We start from the raw sequence: 17,240 nt of genomic DNA on the forward strand, positions 1-17,240 counted from the left end.
GTCAGTCTGATGTAAAAAGAGTGGGTGTTTCCCCCCCCCCCCATTCTCCTCCCTCCCTCACCCTGTGCTTTCTGCTGGTCCTCTTCTCCCTATGCTTCGCAAGTCGGTACACACCAAGCATTTCATTCTAAACGGACAAACAATGGCACATTGAATGCTAATGTGATTCAGTTAGTCAGCACTGGTGGCACAAACTGGAGTTGCCTTAATCAGTCATTAAGCAGGTGCACCGCAGCACCTGGCATAAACACAACATCATTTATTAGTCTTAAAAGTGAGTGGAGTTAACAGTACACACTTTGAACTCCCACTCAAATGATATTGTAATCTGAAATCAATAAGGGCTGAGGCAGTGTGACTGCTTTCATTCAGGCTGAGCTCTCTCATGCTCCCTGAATTGAGATTTTTGTCCTTACAGACCCTGTGTTCTCAGGTAGGGAAATGACTCATTGCCGATCAGTCTGCTGGCTCTGTGCACTGAGAGGGGCTTCAAAGCTCTTTGCCCTTTTGATTTCAGTCTAAGAGGCCTACCTGCTGTCTGTCTTGTCCAATGAAGTTTATTAGCAGCTAGACTAATACAGTGCATTTCCAATATATTTTTCTACAAACCGAAAGTAATAAATTGTGAGGCTGTCTGGCATTAGACGGTAACAGGTTTAAGAAGAGTGCATCTTCTAGCCAACAGTACACAGTGACTAGAGCGCTTCGATGACTGTTTTGGGAAATGTTTATTTGTAATATTTGGCTAATTTATTTTGAAATTAAATCCAGTTTGAATATCTAATCACAGCCTGTGCCAATTTGAACCCTCTTCAGTTTTTAGTTTCAGAGACGATTTATTTTATTAGTTTATTGCTTTACTACTGCTTACAAATGTGTTACATTATAATGACACAAAATTAGGTCAAACATTTCATCTTTCATTATCTCTGTTAGTCCTGTTCAATTAAACAGGGCTGTAGCTTTATAAAAGATGTTGCTTACCTTTATAAAGTTTTGAAGGTTTTCTAGTTGGCACAAACTGCAGTGCCTGCAGCTCTACCAGTTCACTGTGGCTGATTCTTATCCATTCCTCCCTTGTAATATTTAAAACTGTTTAAGATGTATCTTATGATATACATTTTTTTAATTTATTATTTTACATTGAATTATACAATTTTGCGCCAACCTTGGAGACAAACTTAACACAGCCTATACAGCTTGAATGCGAAAAGTGTGGCTGATGTAAGAAAGAAAGCAGCAGGCGTGGAATATATCTGCAAATGCAGAGACTCATGATTCTGCATTATACTGAGAGGCGATTCAGTCAACCCTCAGTATAAATAGGGTGGATATAATAATGAAAGAAACACGTAGTTCAACAGTACCACAAACCGCAACCAAAAACGCCTTTTTTAAAGGTCTAGTGTGTATGATTTATCGGCACCAAATAGTGAGATTGCAACCAACTGAATACCCCTCGTCTCACCCTCCCCTTCCAAGTGTGTAGGAGAAACTACAATGGCCGAAAAAAGCTTGCGCGGAATGCAAAAGGCCTTCTCTTGAGCCAGCGTTTGGTTTGTCTGTTCTGGGCTGCTGTAGAAACATGCCGGTGTAACGTGGCAGACTCCATAGAAGAGAAACACATCTATTTCCAAGTGATTATACACTAATGAAAACATACTTCATATTGTGCCAGTAGACCCTCGTTAATCTAACTGGACCTTTGAAACCGTTTCAACAATAACTGAACTTTATAACCTTCATGAAGGTTGGATTTACAGCAGGACTGTTGTATTAGACTTTATCAGTGTTGACTAGGTTTACCTAACAAACCACCTGTCTATATATCACTTGCTCTTACTCTCCCTAAGAGGTGGAGCCTGGACTTCAGCACCTGGAGGGGTGGTGCTAGAGGTTAGAAGTGGGAGGTTTCAGTGTATCATTACACAGGCCAGCCTCTGTAGTTGTTTGCCCATTATGGCTGCTCATTTAGAAATGCCTTCTCTCTGCTTACGATAACTTTGACAAAATGAAGGAAAACTCTTCCTCAAACAGGCTGCTGGGAGGTCAGTGTGTGTTGTGGATCTTTTTGCTTTCCTGCATGACATCTGGCGTTGTGGCCCTAGTGTTTATGTCTTAGGTTTGTAAGAAGAGAAATGTGCGAATGTGCAAACTTGGCACAGAGGGCCCTCTCTCTTTCTCTCCCCCATGCTTTCTGCTGAGCTGTCACTTCTCTGAGCTGAGCTAAGCCGCTGCACTGGCCCCTACAACAGAGCCACGCAAGAAACTTTGTTGTTTCTCAGCACTTTTGTAAAGTGGTCTTCTTGCATTTGCCAGTATTTTAAAAAAAAATGCATTCCTCTGCCTTTTCTTACTCACAGGTATTTAAAAAATGAAATAGTAGCTGGTTCAGAAGAGTGAATCCAGTATGTGGGGATTTTCCCCTACAGAGGCTAATGTTTGAGGTTGTCTAAGGTGAAACCTGCCAAGTGTCATAGACCAGAGGTGGCAAAATGGGAGGAGTTATTATGATTGTCCAGGGATACAGAAGTAAAAGTGGATTTATTATCTACGCGTATGGTTTAAGGTGACTGACAGTTTGAGGAATTCCGAGGCTTGGATGTAAAGGACAACCATCCAAAAGATGAACAACTGTACTTAAATACATTCCTTTGATTAAAAAGTCAAACACATTGATGTTATTGTTGAAACAAAACTCTCAAATGTTGGTGTGTGAGCTTTAAAAGTAGCTCTGATGATGATTCTGCAATTGTGTGTGTGTGTGTGTGAAAGAGATTTTTCTGACATAAAAAATTGGGTTTGGTGTTAAAACATTAGCTGTTGAATTCCGGCTAGGGCTTGAATGAATCAGGCCTGACTGGGGCTGAAATTTCAGCCCTGTTCACCACTCTAATACTCTCAATACATTTAGCACAGATGAAGCAGCTGTTTGCCCCGCGGCAGAGTGTTTGATCTTGCTCCTTCTTTCTTCACAGGTCCTGCTCAGGTTCCCATGATGTCTCCAAATGGTTCAGTGCCTCCAATCTATGTGCCTCCTGGATACGTTTCACAGGTACTAATTCTATACTACTTACAGTGCACTGTTTCTGATTGGCACTTTGTTGAACTCAGGTCAGCTTTGATATCTACATTCCCTCTCCTTGTTTGTTTTTCTCTTAGATCATAGAAGAGAACGGAGTGCGGCGAGTTCTGGTTTTACCTCAGCAACCAGAGTTCCACCCCGGGGGCCACTCCCCTCTACACCACCCTCCACCTCCACCCCATCCCCACCTGCCAGCCTTCATCCCACACCCTGCCATGATGCCCCCGCCGCCCCACCTGTACACGGGCATGGCTGGGGGCGTGGGCGACATGAGCTCTCAGTACATCTCCCAGTACCATCCAGCTCATATCTACTCAGAGCAGGGTGAGTTGGTGTCTGGGCTCTGTTGTTGTATTAAGAAGTTATTTATTTGTCCCATACAGTTGCACAGTCAAGTTATACAAACAAGGCCTGAGTCAAACAGTTCAGTCTTTCAGTTTCTCCATCTGTGGGGGTTTACCTCACTACCACCCTGTTTATTTGTATGCCCTTTAAGATTAACCTGTGATTTTTGCCATTTTTTTTCAACTGCTTCTCTGACTTTTTTTGGACTCCCGTCTGTGTCCGTGCAAGCTTACAAGTGTTGCCTTTTCCTTCCTTCTCTGCAGATTCTCACTCCCAACACGGACGCCCCCCGTTTCTTCACCGAGACGACAGAACTAGCAAAACGTATGAGCGTCTGCAGAAGAAACTGAAGGAGCGTCAGGGAGGCGGAGGAGGAGGGCAGGTGAAGGACAGCCCCCCCCCTTCGCCACAGAAGAATTGCAGCAGCCCCCCAACGGTGGACATTCACAATGGCGTCGGAGGGAAAGGGCTGGAGGCGGAGCAGGGACAGCTCAGCCATGCAGTGGCCGGCCCTGACAAGCAGACAGGCAGGGGGAAAAATGGAGAGTCAGGAGGTAAGGAGGTTTTGTCGAGATTTACAACTGGGCTGACACACAGCATTTTCCGGATGTTAGGAGTGTGTTGTGTTTAGGTACTGAGAATAGTGTCTCATTAGCTGCAGCAGCTGGTGGCAGTGAGGGATCAGCAACATGGCCAACATTATTCTTGATTACATGAACTCTGACTGCTCATTAATCATGGAGTTTAACACTGCTACTTGGCGACACCAGTGCATAATTAAGGAATTACTGTCAATTTTGAAAGTGGAGGGAAAATTAATTTCACCTTATGACCTCGTAAAGATTGCTGAAATGTGAGCAATCTACCACAAAAATGTAATGGGGTGTTTAAAAAAAATCACATTGATACGTACCATTATTTTAAGGAAAGGGTTGACGTTGTTGTAGTCTGCATATAAGCATACAAATGTACCTAATTAGCACACTAGTGTATGAACTTGACTCGTCTATGACTGTGGCAGCAACCCTATAATGATTGCATATTTCTTTTTGCTGCAGTGCATTGGATTTAGGTCTACTGAGGCTACTTTTAGTAGTGAAATTCTTACTTTTTCCACAATAAAACCCTCAGTAGCCAGTACCCTCAGTGCTAATTCTAAATATTGATTTGTAATGGTAAATTTATAAAGAACTTTCACATCTTTTGAACGTCATCATTTGAAGAACTAAAACATTGCATTTCCGACAGATAGGTGACTTGTATTTATTTTTGTTTTAGCTGTGAGGGTCATTGTAGATGCACTGTGTTAGTTCACCACAAAACACTGGATAGTGCAAAGTTACACCCATTACTACACTGTCCAAGAAGCACACAAACATGACATTCAGAAATGTTACAGTAGTGAGATAGATACTGCACCGCACATAAAATCCAGCAGGCAGAGATTAAGTGTTACCTATTTAAATGGAAATTGGCACATTATTTGTCACATGCCTTATTTTTTCTTCTCCATTTTTTTCTTCATTTCATTAAGACAGTGGTGTTTTCTGACCATATTTACTTTTATTTCTCTCCTCAGAGCTGGATGAGGAAGCTCTGGCCCTGCAAGCACTATTGAGTACCATCAGTAAACCAGTGGTTAGTATTCACTTCTGCTTTTTTTTTTCTTTTTTTTCTTTATCAAATGAATACAATTTGCCTGATTTTATGTGACTATTAGTGCTGTGTTCATGAAAACTCGTAATGATGCAAATGTGTTGCGTCATTAAACATTCTCTTAACATCCATGATGAATTCTTGCTGATATCTTGCTAATGGAGTCAGACCTGCTGACTAGCATCCATGTGGGGATTTCTATTCCCAGATGTGTCACTAAACAACTACGCTAGCAGTTACTAAAAGGTTTGAGCTTTGCTTTGAAAAGAAGTACTGATTTTTGACCATTATCAAGCTCTCACATCTTCACGGTACTATGTGCGGTGGCTCTTAGGCAACCATTTATTTTGTCCCAAAATATAAGATTTCAAATTAGACATATAATCAGATAGAATTCTACATATATGCAAATGTTTTCTTTTAAATAACCCTTGAGAAACCGTGGTTTAGTTGTGCTGGGCTCATAGCATCAGTGTGGATAAATACAGAGAATAGTTGTGTTAACAGCAGCTGTATGGGAATCAGTAGAACTAGAAATAGAATTTCTTTGACCTCCATATAAGATGGGATTTGTCATAGACTGTCTCTTAGGTCTGAACTCCTTGTAAAAGTAGCAAAACAAGTCTATTAGAAAGATGATGGATAAAGTTAAGGGATGATGTCTAATACAGGGATGGTTCAGCTTCAGTGGAAAGTTAATTTTCTTCATATTTGCCGTCACACTGGTTTGTTAAAGGACTGAGAATCTTAACTGTGGGAAGTAAAGGAGTAAGGTGGGCCCCCGAGGGCAGAGGGGAGGAGGAGGCACAGACTTGACCTGATTGAATTCTTCCACATATGAATCCCCCCTGCAGTGTAGCTCAGGCTATTTTTAAACCTCCTCAAAACAGAATGAAAAATCTTAGGATTGCACAGCACATCCCTGCCAAGTGCAGAAAATCTTTTCCCAGAGTGGCATCAGCTTGAATATTTTGATACCTGTCTTTATTCTTCTACCAAGCATTGCGCTGTTTGTGTTATTATTATTATTGTTATTATTATTATTATTATTATTATGTATTATTTTTGGAAATTTAAAAATAGGTTAAATATGGTACGGGTAGCAAAATCTAGTGACTAGTATTTTGAGATTTGGCAGGTTCTGCGGTTAAAAGAGTAAAAGCTTTCGTTCCGTGTCCATGTTCGATGATGTTGTGTAGACTTGATAGTGACCCATTAAACTTTCATATGATAGGTGTCAGACATCCAGGCAAGAGGAGCAGTAGTGAGCTGGAGTGCGCCCACCAGGCCAGAGAGTGAGAACAGCAATGTGGAGGACGAGTGCAGCCCCCTGGAGCCCTTCAGCTACGAGGTCTCCATCTCATTTAGCGGCAAAGATGGGAAGTACAAGAGCAACTACTGGTGAGCACTAGCAGCAATATGCTACAAGACTAAACACCATATGCTGTCGAGATTTTACATGGACATTTTATTTTGTAACGTTTTCCTTTGATGCAGTGGGGAAGAACTAAGTGCTACTTTAGAAGACCTTCGACCAGCAACGGACTATCATGTCAGGTTGGCATAACCTTCCACCTGCTTTTGTTTTAACTACAGTGTTAATGCCAGGAGGACCATTTTGTAACCACTTTGTTCTTCTGACCTCAGGGTCCAGGCCATGTGTAACTGTTTACAGGGAAGCCCGTCGGAGGCTGTGAGCTTCACCACTTTAAGCTGTGAGCCGGATCCTCCCAATCCTCCCAGGAAGGCCAGCGGGACCAAGAACACACTCGTACTCCAGTGGAAAGTAAGAACAGTTAGAAGATTGATGGAGCTGGGATTTAAAACCACAGTTTTAAGTAGCAACAACATCTAAGTGGTAGAAAGCAAGGATTTTTAAAAAATGTAGATAAAGCAAACAGTTAGCCACGACACCTTTTTAATACACAGACATATTTGTCCTCCTAAGTAGCCTTACGGATGGAGAAATGAGATAATGACTGAAAGGTCACCAGTTAAGATCTCCAAACTGGCTGGGAGAAAGAGGGGAAAAGTGATTCAGATCACCAATCCCCTCCCGGGAGTGCGTGTAAATGTGTGAGAGTATAGTGAGACATGATAAGAACAACTATGCACGCTCAGCAAACGTCACTGAATTAATTAAACCATAGAAAAGGCTGCACACCTGGACACCTTATTCCACACCTTGTTTGTTATTAGTGCTGCAAGTTGCTTCTTTGTAATTAGTGGCAGTTAAAGGAAGTGTTTAGTACTAGACTGTGATTAAGGGGTTGCAGGGCTTAAGATATAACAATCAAGCTGTGTGTGGTTTATCTACAGGCTCCATGTGACAACGGTTCCAAAATCCAAAACTACATTCTTCAGTGGGATGAGGTATTTATTTTTAATGAAAGAATTGTTGAACACTGCACAGCACTCTGATGTTTTATGTGCAACATATTTGGAGTTACTTGTTCTTAAGGCTAAAGACTTTGTTCTCTGAAGGGGAAGGGCACTGGGATTTATGAACAGTGCTACTATGGACCTCAGAAGCAGTACAGAGTGACCAAGCTTTCACCAGCTTCAAGATACTCCTTCCGCCTTGCTGCCAAAAATGACATGGGTGTAAGGTAGGTGCCTTGACATGCTAGATTTATTTTCTGGATGGCACCCTCCCTGTTGTCCATTTTTATGTTACTGTTTCTTCCATTCACTGTATTCATCTGTGTGCGCATGTGTGTCTCTCCTGTCTCTTTCTCCCATTCTCTCCCATCTTCTGTCTCTCTCTGCCCTCCCCAGCGAGTTCAGTGAAGTGGTGGACCTGTTCACTTCATGCAGTGTGCCATTGCCACCCTTCCCTCCAGAGCTGGAGATGGCGGGGGTGACCTGGCTGTGTCTGAAGTGGCAGAGGCCCACTAGCTCTCCAAAGGAGGATGACATCTACTATATTTTGGAGATGGAGGAGGAAGGCTCGGTATGTCTCTCACGGTCTCTTTTTAAATAGAGAAATCATGGGAGATCGAAACACATAATGACACAGCAATTTTCCCTCTACGAAATGTGCTTGCTGTAGTTGCAGGGCCGTTACTTTTAACAAGGCAGTATTGCCAAGTGCATCTTTTTGACTTTTTATTCATCTTCAGACAGGATGTATGTACACCATTAGCGAAGTAAAACTATAATCAATGAATAATAGACAGCCATTTTCCTGGTTGATGTTGATGATCCTTGTGTAGCCACTTTGTGTATTCAGATACGGTTATTTATTTTCAACCCAGCCAAAAGCAAAGATCTGATTCACATCTCTTTTTTTGCAACACTTCATCAGTTTGCTCTGAAAGTTACATGACATTTATAGCTACTGTCACCTCTGCCTGCACTGCAAGCAGCTACCTGCAGAAATAGTGCCTGCCAGGTAAAACACAAAGTTCCCCTATCCCCTGTAGCTGTTTGTCTCTTGCAGACCACTTTGTTTTCTGTGCTACAATGGTTGCCTGGTAAGTCATTGCTCACCTGGTTGTTTTCTTTCTCCCTTTGTAATTTGTCTTTGTCCCAGGGATATGGCTTCCAGCCAAGCTACGACGGGGATGAGCTCTCCTGCACCGTCAGGAATCTCCACAGGAGTACAAAGTACAAGTTTAGGGTAAGGGAGCCCTGTGATGTTTACGGTCAAAGCTGGTGATCTACAGGTTTTATTTAGACTGCAGTGGAGTGTGTTTGTGTGGAGGGGACAGACTTCAGGCAGGGAGGGTGCTGAGGCCCACAGTGGCCCTATGACTCATCCATTTCCAGGATTCTGCCAGCAGGGCGGTGGGCTACTGACAGCATAAACAGGAGGACTTCACTGCTCCTCACATGCGGGGCCCCAGTGAGAAGCTGGTCAAGCAAAGCGTTTGAGCCACAATGGCTTTTTGGTCAGCAGTAGTGTGGCGATTTTTGTAGGGGCAGACAAGTGTCTTTCTCTCCATGTCACAGTCTCTTTGCCTCTCACCATCTCCCTCATTTTCCTCCTCTCATTCTGATGTTCTCTTCTAAATTGATGTCCTGATTGACTATTTATCGTTTACTTAATAGCTCTGATAAATCACAGGTGATAGTTATAGACAAAGACCATTGAGAAAAGGACACATGATGCTCCTGAGCTGAATAGTGGCAATCCAATAAGAAAAGATGACATAAGTAATCTACAGTAAATTTAAAGTGAAGTCCTGCATTTTCTTTTTCTAACACTGTCAGTTTTGTTTCAGAGCTTTGATTAGCTATGCTTTAACAAAATATCTGGTTTTGATAGCTTTGCTCCTTACATGGTTTTTAAATCAGTCAGGGGAGCCGTTCCAGGTAGATTTATCGATGTGTTGTCGCACATGTATTGTTGTATTGTTGTATTGTTGCCTCAGTGCATTTCCAGAACCTAATGACTCTGGAACAACCCACTGAATGCACTTGCTTGTAGAGTGTGTAGAATAAAAAGCTTGTAGAATAGGCCACAAAGCCTATAGATAATGTCAGTAGAAACACAATTGAAATTGACAAAAGGGGACATCCCACCTCACCCCATCCCCATAAAATAGCATGGCAGTGTTTTGACACATCTCTGGCAGTGTGTGGAAATGTTTACTTACCTTGACATGCTTTCTCAGGTTAGACAGCAAAATAGGCAGTAATGGAGTGGTAAACAGAGTAAACATTTAAAATGGTATGAAAAAAATAAGATATGGCCATGGGTGGGCCAGGATATTAATAACACCTCAATGAACCATAGCACTGCACTGTGCGTAATGTATTATATGTAACTGAGTTATGTAATCAGTGTACAGTTACAGAATAAAAATTATTAACAGGATTACTATTGTAAAGTATTTCAGTTTCCTTTAAAAATGCACTGAGAAGAAAAAAATGTTTTGTGCTAAAAATGTTAATACATTTTAAAGGTAACCTTCCCAACTCTGATCCCACATACCTGGTAAATAGTCGCAATACACTATTTATGCCTGTTTGAATAACAGTAAAAACTACATCCCCCAACTGTTTGAGGACATTTATGATTCCTCTTTAAAAAATATTATTTTGCTTTCAAGAGAGTAGGTGTTTCACTTTGTCCACTGAGTATGGCATTTATTTGAGTGCTACATCTTGGCACAGCTTCCCTACAAACTATATATGTGTAAGATTTATGTTGGGGTGCCCTGGTAGCTCACCTGGTAGATCGCGTGCCCCATGTAGTCCCCACCGCATGCTGCATGGCGTCCCCTCTCTTTCTCCCCTCTTTCCAATTTCTCTCCACCGGTGACTGTTAAATTGTTAAATAAAGGCATAAAATAGCACCCCCCCAAAAAAGATTTATGTCTTCAGTAGGAACCAGTGGGCTTGAGTGCTACCGAGTAGGAAAATATTGAGTGACGGTCTAATGCTTGATTTTGGTCTTTTTATGGGATATAATAAACAAAAACACCAGCCTCCTTTTTAAATTCAGAGCAGAGTAATTGTATTTAATTGCACAAGTTCTGTGTAACTGTTACATTTCATAACTTGGTCATTGTCAGTTTGGCTCAATAGGTGCGTATACTCTAAAATTAAACTCTATTATCAGTTGAAGCTGGGCACTACACCACAGGCACTCAGTGACTCCCTCTTTAAAACTTCATGCAGCATTTACAACAACAAGTGCTCTTTTTATCTGTCCAGCACTTAAGAACATGAAATCATATTAATAGATAGTCTGATAGGAGAATTAGGAAGCATTACTTACATAGCCACCAAAGTCTGCACCACAGCATTTCTAAACCATGATGCTGACAGAAAGGTATTGTATTACCCAAACAAACCACCATATGCCCAAATGATAGAAATGTTCATTAGTCTCTCTCAAGACTCCCTCCCTCCCTCATTTCCAATTATCCAGCTGCGCAGTGTGAAGGGTGCCTGGGTGCTGTGCAGGTTTGTCTTGGTACAGTATGTGAATGAGCTGCACTCAGCAGGCTGACAGAGATTTCCATATTATTGCAGATGCGCAATACTGAAATGCAAATGCCACTAAAGCTTATTGCCTCGTTTTTGTGATTGCAATGCTTGTGGTGTCTGAACAGTTTTGTGAAATGTATCAGTAGATGCCTTAGATCTACAGCTGAATCTTTCTGATAATGTGGTATTTGTGTGTGGCCATTTTAGTTGCAGTTCATTACCCTTTTCTGAGTCTAGTCAATGCTTGTTATCAGGAAACATAATGACCTTTGTACACTTGGCCTCATTGACTGTCAAGGCAAACAGCAGCCAGATTCTGAGAGGAATAATATGACTCCTCACTACCTGTATTCATGCACTTCCTCTAGGTGGCAGCATACAACTCAGAGGGGAAGAGTAACCCCAGCCAGGTGGTCGAGTTCATTACAAACCCAGACAGACCCAGCAGTCCCTGCAGGCCTGTCATCAGAGGAAGAGTCCTGCCCAACAGCTTCAAGATGGCCTGGGGTGAGCATTTCCTACCAATCACCCTTTCCTTATCCAATCCCTTCAGTCTCGCATGTAATTGACAGCCTATTAATGTCAGTTCATAATTTCTCTTTTCTAATTCAGCTGTGTCTGACCATAGATGAATGTATTCCAAGTAGCCTTTATAGTAGATGACTGACAGTTCTCACCAGCATTCGGACATTGGCATGAATCCGCCCTAAATCTCACTTGAGAAACACATCACCTGCTGCTGTACTTGTCTCTTCTTCCATTTTTCAAAATAAAAAGCAAAACCATGTCCTCAGGTCTAAAAACATTGTCAAATCTCTCTCTACTCTCTAAATGTCCCTCTGTTTCCTCTAAAATTATTTTCTGAAGAAATTTGAGGGGTCACAGAGGCCATGTCGTTGATGAATCATGCTTCATCTATTTTTACATTCCTTACTTATAACAATTACTGAGTTTGTGGAGATTTAAGAGGCTGTGAGTTCCTCTATTATCAAGTGACTCCCCAAATTTCATACTTACTGGAATGAATCAATTCTCAAGTAGATTTCCAGACATAGCACAGTGAAAATTGAGCTTGCTGGCATTGCCAGGCTACCTAGTTGATGTTGATGAACTTGGTTAGTGCTGATTGAATGACTGAAAAATGATTTTTGTTTGTTTATTTTTCACCTTAGAGCCCCCAAAAGATAATGGTGGAGCAGAAGTCACAAAGTATGTTGTGGAGCTGTCTGAGGGCTTAAGTGGTAAGTTGCTAATGGTGATAATAAAAATTGTTTATGTTCCAGTGAAAACCATGTGTCGGACATTGAAAACGTATGTTTATTGAAATAATTAAAATGGTTTTGCAATGCGTTTGTGCTTAGGCTTGTCATGGGAGCTGGTTTACTCAGGGCCAGCTACGGAGCACGTGTGTGAAGGCTTGAAGCCCGGCTGCTCCTACCAGACTCGAGTTTACTGCATGAGCGAGGGAGGACAGAGCCCGGTGAGTCATTCAGCATCAGTCCGTGTGCACACGGCCTTGTCTTTCGCCACAGAAGTTTCCTGATCAGTTCCGATTTTGTATGGCGTGGTAGAAAGGGATCGCAAAATTGCACCTATTTTTTTTTTTTTTTTATGATGTACTGTACATACACAATTACCAAGATTACTATTAGAATTAGAGTCTTTGGTGAAGGTTTTAATTACCTACACTTATTTTTTTATCAAACATAAAATGGACGCAGGATTACTCCAGAAATCCAATATGACACACTCGCTGTCTCTCTCACAATGTAGTTATACAGTGTAAAACCTGATTATTGTGCACTGTTTTCTGTGGGCTCTTATTATTGATACATTTCTCGGCTCCTACGTAAACTAATTGTTAGGGAAAGCAGCCATGTATGTCACTACATCCCATGGTTGATCTGATAAATTTTACATGAATAATTCTAGATATGCACTCTATTTATGGTGAGTTTTAATAGGAAATTGTCATTCAGCCAGTGTCCTATGTTGGGAGATTAGACTATGCTTCCTGGTGTGTAAGTACAAGACAAAGCCCGCTAATCGATTAACCCTCCCTGCATGTGTCAGAGGATGTTTTTCTTAATTAGTTCAGTTCACAGGCACTCTTCATTAATTTCTTCATCAGCTGTTAGTGCATGCATTTATTCATGATGGGGCTTGTAAAGAAACATGACTCATGGTGGCGAGATCCTGCCTTTTGGTGCAGCACAATGTGACATAACACTCACATGTTTGCCACTTTTGTCACAGAAGTTGAGTCTGATTTATTTTTTTTTATTTTTTTTTGAAGGTCTGTCTAACTTAATCCACGACTTCGTACGAAATACAGCATATTTCTCTGTATGCAGGTGTCAAAATTGTTTTTTTATATAGACATTAACGGCTTCTTTGAACAATGTATTCACATTTGTCTTCTTTCTGCTCTGTTGTAGCCTGAATCAGTCTTGTGAAAATGACAGTCTGTATCCAGTGTGTCTGTGTTGTGTGAGAGAGAAAGAGAGGAGGGGAGTGAGAATGTCAATTTGTTTTTTTCTCCGTGTCTTAATTGGTGTGTTGTCTTCCCTTGCAAGCTGTCGGAGACCCTGCAGGTCCAGACTCCCGCAGTGCCCCCTGGGCCCTGCCAGCCCCCTCGGCTGGTGGGCAAGCCCAAAGCCAGGGAGGTGCAACTGCGCTGGGGTGAGTCATTCCTCTCCAACTCAGATTTGTGTGGGATGTATTCTAGCTTCTGTTGATGCATTTATTTGTCTAGTGAACTACCTCAAAGCAATGAGCTTTGATTATGCAGTTTGTATTTTGCTGTTTGTGCATTTATCTTTGTGTATACTGTATTTTTTTTCTTGGTAAACCCTTTTTAAAGTGTATTGATTTCTAAGCACTGGTTGCACAAATTTCCTAGGTCCCCCTCAGGTAGACGGAGGCAGCCCAGTGTCCTGCTACAGTGTTGAAGTGAGTGGGCCGCAGTCTGAGGAGAGCAGGGAGGTTTACCAGGGTCCAGAGCTGGACTGCTCTGTGGGAGGCTTAATGCCTGGCAAAACCTACAGCTTCCGGCTCAAGGCAGCGAACAAGGCTGGGGTGAGAAAGAGTGTCAACACTGATCTATCAATAAAAGGAGAGAGGATTGCTTTCAACCCTCTCTCACTAAATATGATTTAAAATGCCTGATATGAAATTATTCAGTTGTATTAAATTGTTTTTCTTCTCTTGTGCTGATAGTTTGGACCTCTTTCGGAGCGCTTTGAGGTCACAACCGGTCCCGGGGCCCCTGAGCAGTGCAAGGCTCCTTCCACCACATGCAAATCCCCCAGCTGTGTTGTTGTGAGCTGGGAGGTAAGACCAGCTCCACTTCTATTCCCCCACTGATGTACATAAATTACAAAATCGCATGTCATTCTGAGAATATATGAGAAAACTTACACATCGCAAACTCAATGCATTATTATAAAACCGTGTCATGAGTTTAAGCGCTGATGGACATTCTCATTGTAGGCCCCTCCTTGCAACGGAGCCCCAGTGACAGAGTTTCGCCTGGAGTGGGGAGCCGCTGAGGGCAGCATGCAGGTGTGCTACAATGGACCAGCGCTCAGCCATGAAGTGAAGGGGCTGCTGCCGGCAACTAACTACTTCTGCCGGGCACAAGTGAGCACTAAAAAACACTTAGAATATCACCTTATAAACCCAGTAATTTCAGTACAATTATTATTTTGAAGAATAGCTAAATTTCACGGTACCTTTTATTAGTACAGGTTATCACAATTAGAGCTCAATAAGAACAGCAAAGATCAGTGGTTTTTATCTTACACCTCAGTGCTTGTAATTGGGTTCATAATTATCCCAAAATATTGCAACCACAGTAAATTAAATCATGCCAAGCTGTGTTTTGGATGAACTACAAAAGGTAAGAGTTTCCATATTGTCAGGTTTTGATTGGCGATGATTCAGAAAACATTTGTGAACTTGATCTTTCACATTATGTTCTTCTCACATCAGTGCAAAGTGAAGTCAGTTTTGACTCGTTAAACAACTACGAACCAGAAGGTTTGTTTTAGTGATTTGATTTTGTGTGCTTGCCTGTCATAATTGGCCAACTAATGGTTGCTAAGAGCTACATTACCATCGTTTATACGGGCTGATATTGCCGAAGGTTAGACCATGTCTCTCTTGTGCTGCTGCACTGAATGCCTTTTTAGACCACGACCAGTGAAGCCAGCGTTGGTGTGAAAGAGGAGACAGATTCTGGCCTTAAAACCGTGACATGGTCCTTGGGGTCTGGTTCAGGCTGAAATTTCAGGCCGTGCTGTTCTCTTGCAGCCTCCTTTGTGGTCCAACAGGGAAGAAAGGGAGGGACGCTTATAGGTTATCACACTTGCAGTGTGTTTATTTTTCCCACCGCCACTGTTGGTCCACAGTAAAGGCAGTACATCTCTGGTACTTAGACCATCGCTAAATATTACACTGTAGACAGGCTATAAAACCAGACTTTTCATTATGATAGTTGAATTTTATCACTTGGCTCGGCTACGAAATAAAAACTGCATATTTGTTTGCACTTGTTAAAACCCTTACCGATTATGTTTACATAAGAACTCCACCTTGTGGTCAAACATGAACATTACACGTGTTTCCTTTCACTGTCGCAAGTGAGAGTGGATGTTGACCTGATTGGCTGATTCTTGTGTCATGCTGTTGTGCAGGCTGTGAATGTGGCTGGCGTGGGGCCCTTCAGCGAGGCAGTGTTGTGCCAGACGCCCTGCTCTGTGCCCGCAGCCGTCAGCAACATCTACACGTTGAAGGAGTCCGAGCTGCAAAGGTACGAGACTCCAGTGGACGCAGATGAAGACGAGGAAGACGAGGACAACGGTTCCAGGCCGCCGCCATTCTACTCTCCGTCCACCTGCCTGGGTATTTGCTGGGACCCCCCATGTGATCATGGTTCTGAGATAACTTCCTACCTGATCGACCTTGGAGAGCGCCAGCCCATTGTTGTTGGTCCCGTCACCAAACACATCATCCAGCACCTGCAGCCCGACACCAGCTACAGGTTGGTGCTTCCTCGTAATAAACTCGAAAGCTTAAGAAATGTTCGCCTCATTCCTGTACTACACAACTTTGCACCTTTTTAGAAGTGAACACGAGCTAACAGCTCTTTGAAACTGTTAAATCTCAGTGCTCACAAGTCTTAGAACGCGATACAAATCAATTACATACACACACCACTCTCGTATATTATCTGTGCTTTGTACCAGATAATGCCAAAGGGGGCAACTGAAACAAAATATAATTAGTTGCACTTCTAAATCCAGGTTTTTTTTTAACAGGGCTGGGAGCTTTTAAAGAAATAGTTGGGGCATTCAGACCTAGTCCATACCCTCCTGCGACCCTGCGTCCTCATATGGGGACAAAGTTTTTATAGTAAATAAAGTCCTGATGTCCTCATATGAGGACATCATTTTTTGTGAAAACTACAAATTGGTTCAAAGACAGCTGCTTATTTTTTGGGATCTTATCAGGTCTCTACTCAATCCTAAAGAGCTCAGGAGAAAATTAAAAATGCACAACAAACAACAGCTCGGGTCACAGGAGGCTGTAGCACACCTTATTTTTGTTTTCACAAATATGAGATGTATTTTTGCAGGAATTTTGCTTAATTAAATAAAATAAAATATCCTTCATGGATTCGCTCTCTGATGTTGACATTTCTCCTTTTCTTCCTCCTCAGGATCCGAATCCAAGCCCTGAACAGCCTGGGAGCAGGCCCCTTTAGTCACACCTTTAAGCTGAAGACAAAGCCCCTGCCCCCGCAGCCACCCCGTCTGGAGTGTACCGCCTTCAGCCACCAGACCCTCAGGCTCAAGTGGGGCGACGGCCCAGCCAAAGCCGCCACCTCAGACGCCCTCCAGTATCAGCTGCAGATGGGGGACAAGAGTGGCAGGTCAGTGGCCCATTAGTCAGGCGAGAGGAAGTGACCTGACAAGAGATGAACCGATAAGACAGGAGACCGGTGTTTGAGCAAAAGCTTCAGATAACTGTATCGAGGAGGGCGAGATACATACAGAGTAATGCCCCAGACAGAGTGCCTTTTTATAAGGAGACAGCAACTGATGATCTGCTTTAAGCCACTGTATATTTCCTGACAGAGAAGTCACTCGTCTTGTTTGCTTTTTGTCATCTTTACCCTTTTACTCATTAAATTCTTTCTCTCTCTCTCTCT

The 17,240-nt window shown here is 42.4% G+C and overlaps 1 protein-coding gene across 3 annotated transcripts in view; it reads left to right on the plus strand.

Annotated features, from left to right (window-relative positions):
- Positions 1-17,240, plus strand: part of fndc3a (fibronectin type III domain containing 3A) — a gene marked incomplete at its 3' end in the record, with an annotated part of 39,157 nt that overhangs the window by 21,676 nt on the left and 241 nt on the right. For all 3 annotated transcript variants that reach the window (XM_035680351.1, XM_035680350.1, XM_035680352.1), the window contains 20 exon segments: positions 2,979-3,055; positions 3,163-3,409; positions 3,694-3,984; positions 5,010-5,068; positions 6,321-6,487; positions 6,584-6,643; positions 6,734-6,872; positions 7,406-7,459; positions 7,571-7,695; positions 7,865-8,039; positions 8,622-8,708; positions 11,395-11,533; positions 12,199-12,267; positions 12,388-12,506; positions 13,603-13,708; positions 13,929-14,104; positions 14,246-14,359; positions 14,519-14,668; positions 15,724-16,070; positions 16,749-16,961. In XM_035680351.1, coding sequence (XP_035536244.1) covers positions 2,979-3,055; positions 3,163-3,409; positions 3,694-3,984; positions 5,010-5,068; positions 6,321-6,487; positions 6,584-6,643; positions 6,734-6,872; positions 7,406-7,459; positions 7,571-7,695; positions 7,865-8,039; positions 8,622-8,708; positions 11,395-11,533; positions 12,199-12,267; positions 12,388-12,506; positions 13,603-13,708; positions 13,929-14,104; positions 14,246-14,359; positions 14,519-14,668; positions 15,724-16,070; positions 16,749-16,961 — 2,914 coding nt within the window.

The sequence above is a fragment of the Morone saxatilis genome, unplaced genomic scaffold (assembly GCF_004916995.1).
Source record: "Morone saxatilis isolate NCDOM2014 unplaced genomic scaffold, NCSU_SB_2.0 Contig8, whole genome shotgun sequence".
Taxonomy (NCBI): domain Eukaryota; kingdom Metazoa; phylum Chordata; class Actinopteri; family Moronidae; genus Morone; species Morone saxatilis.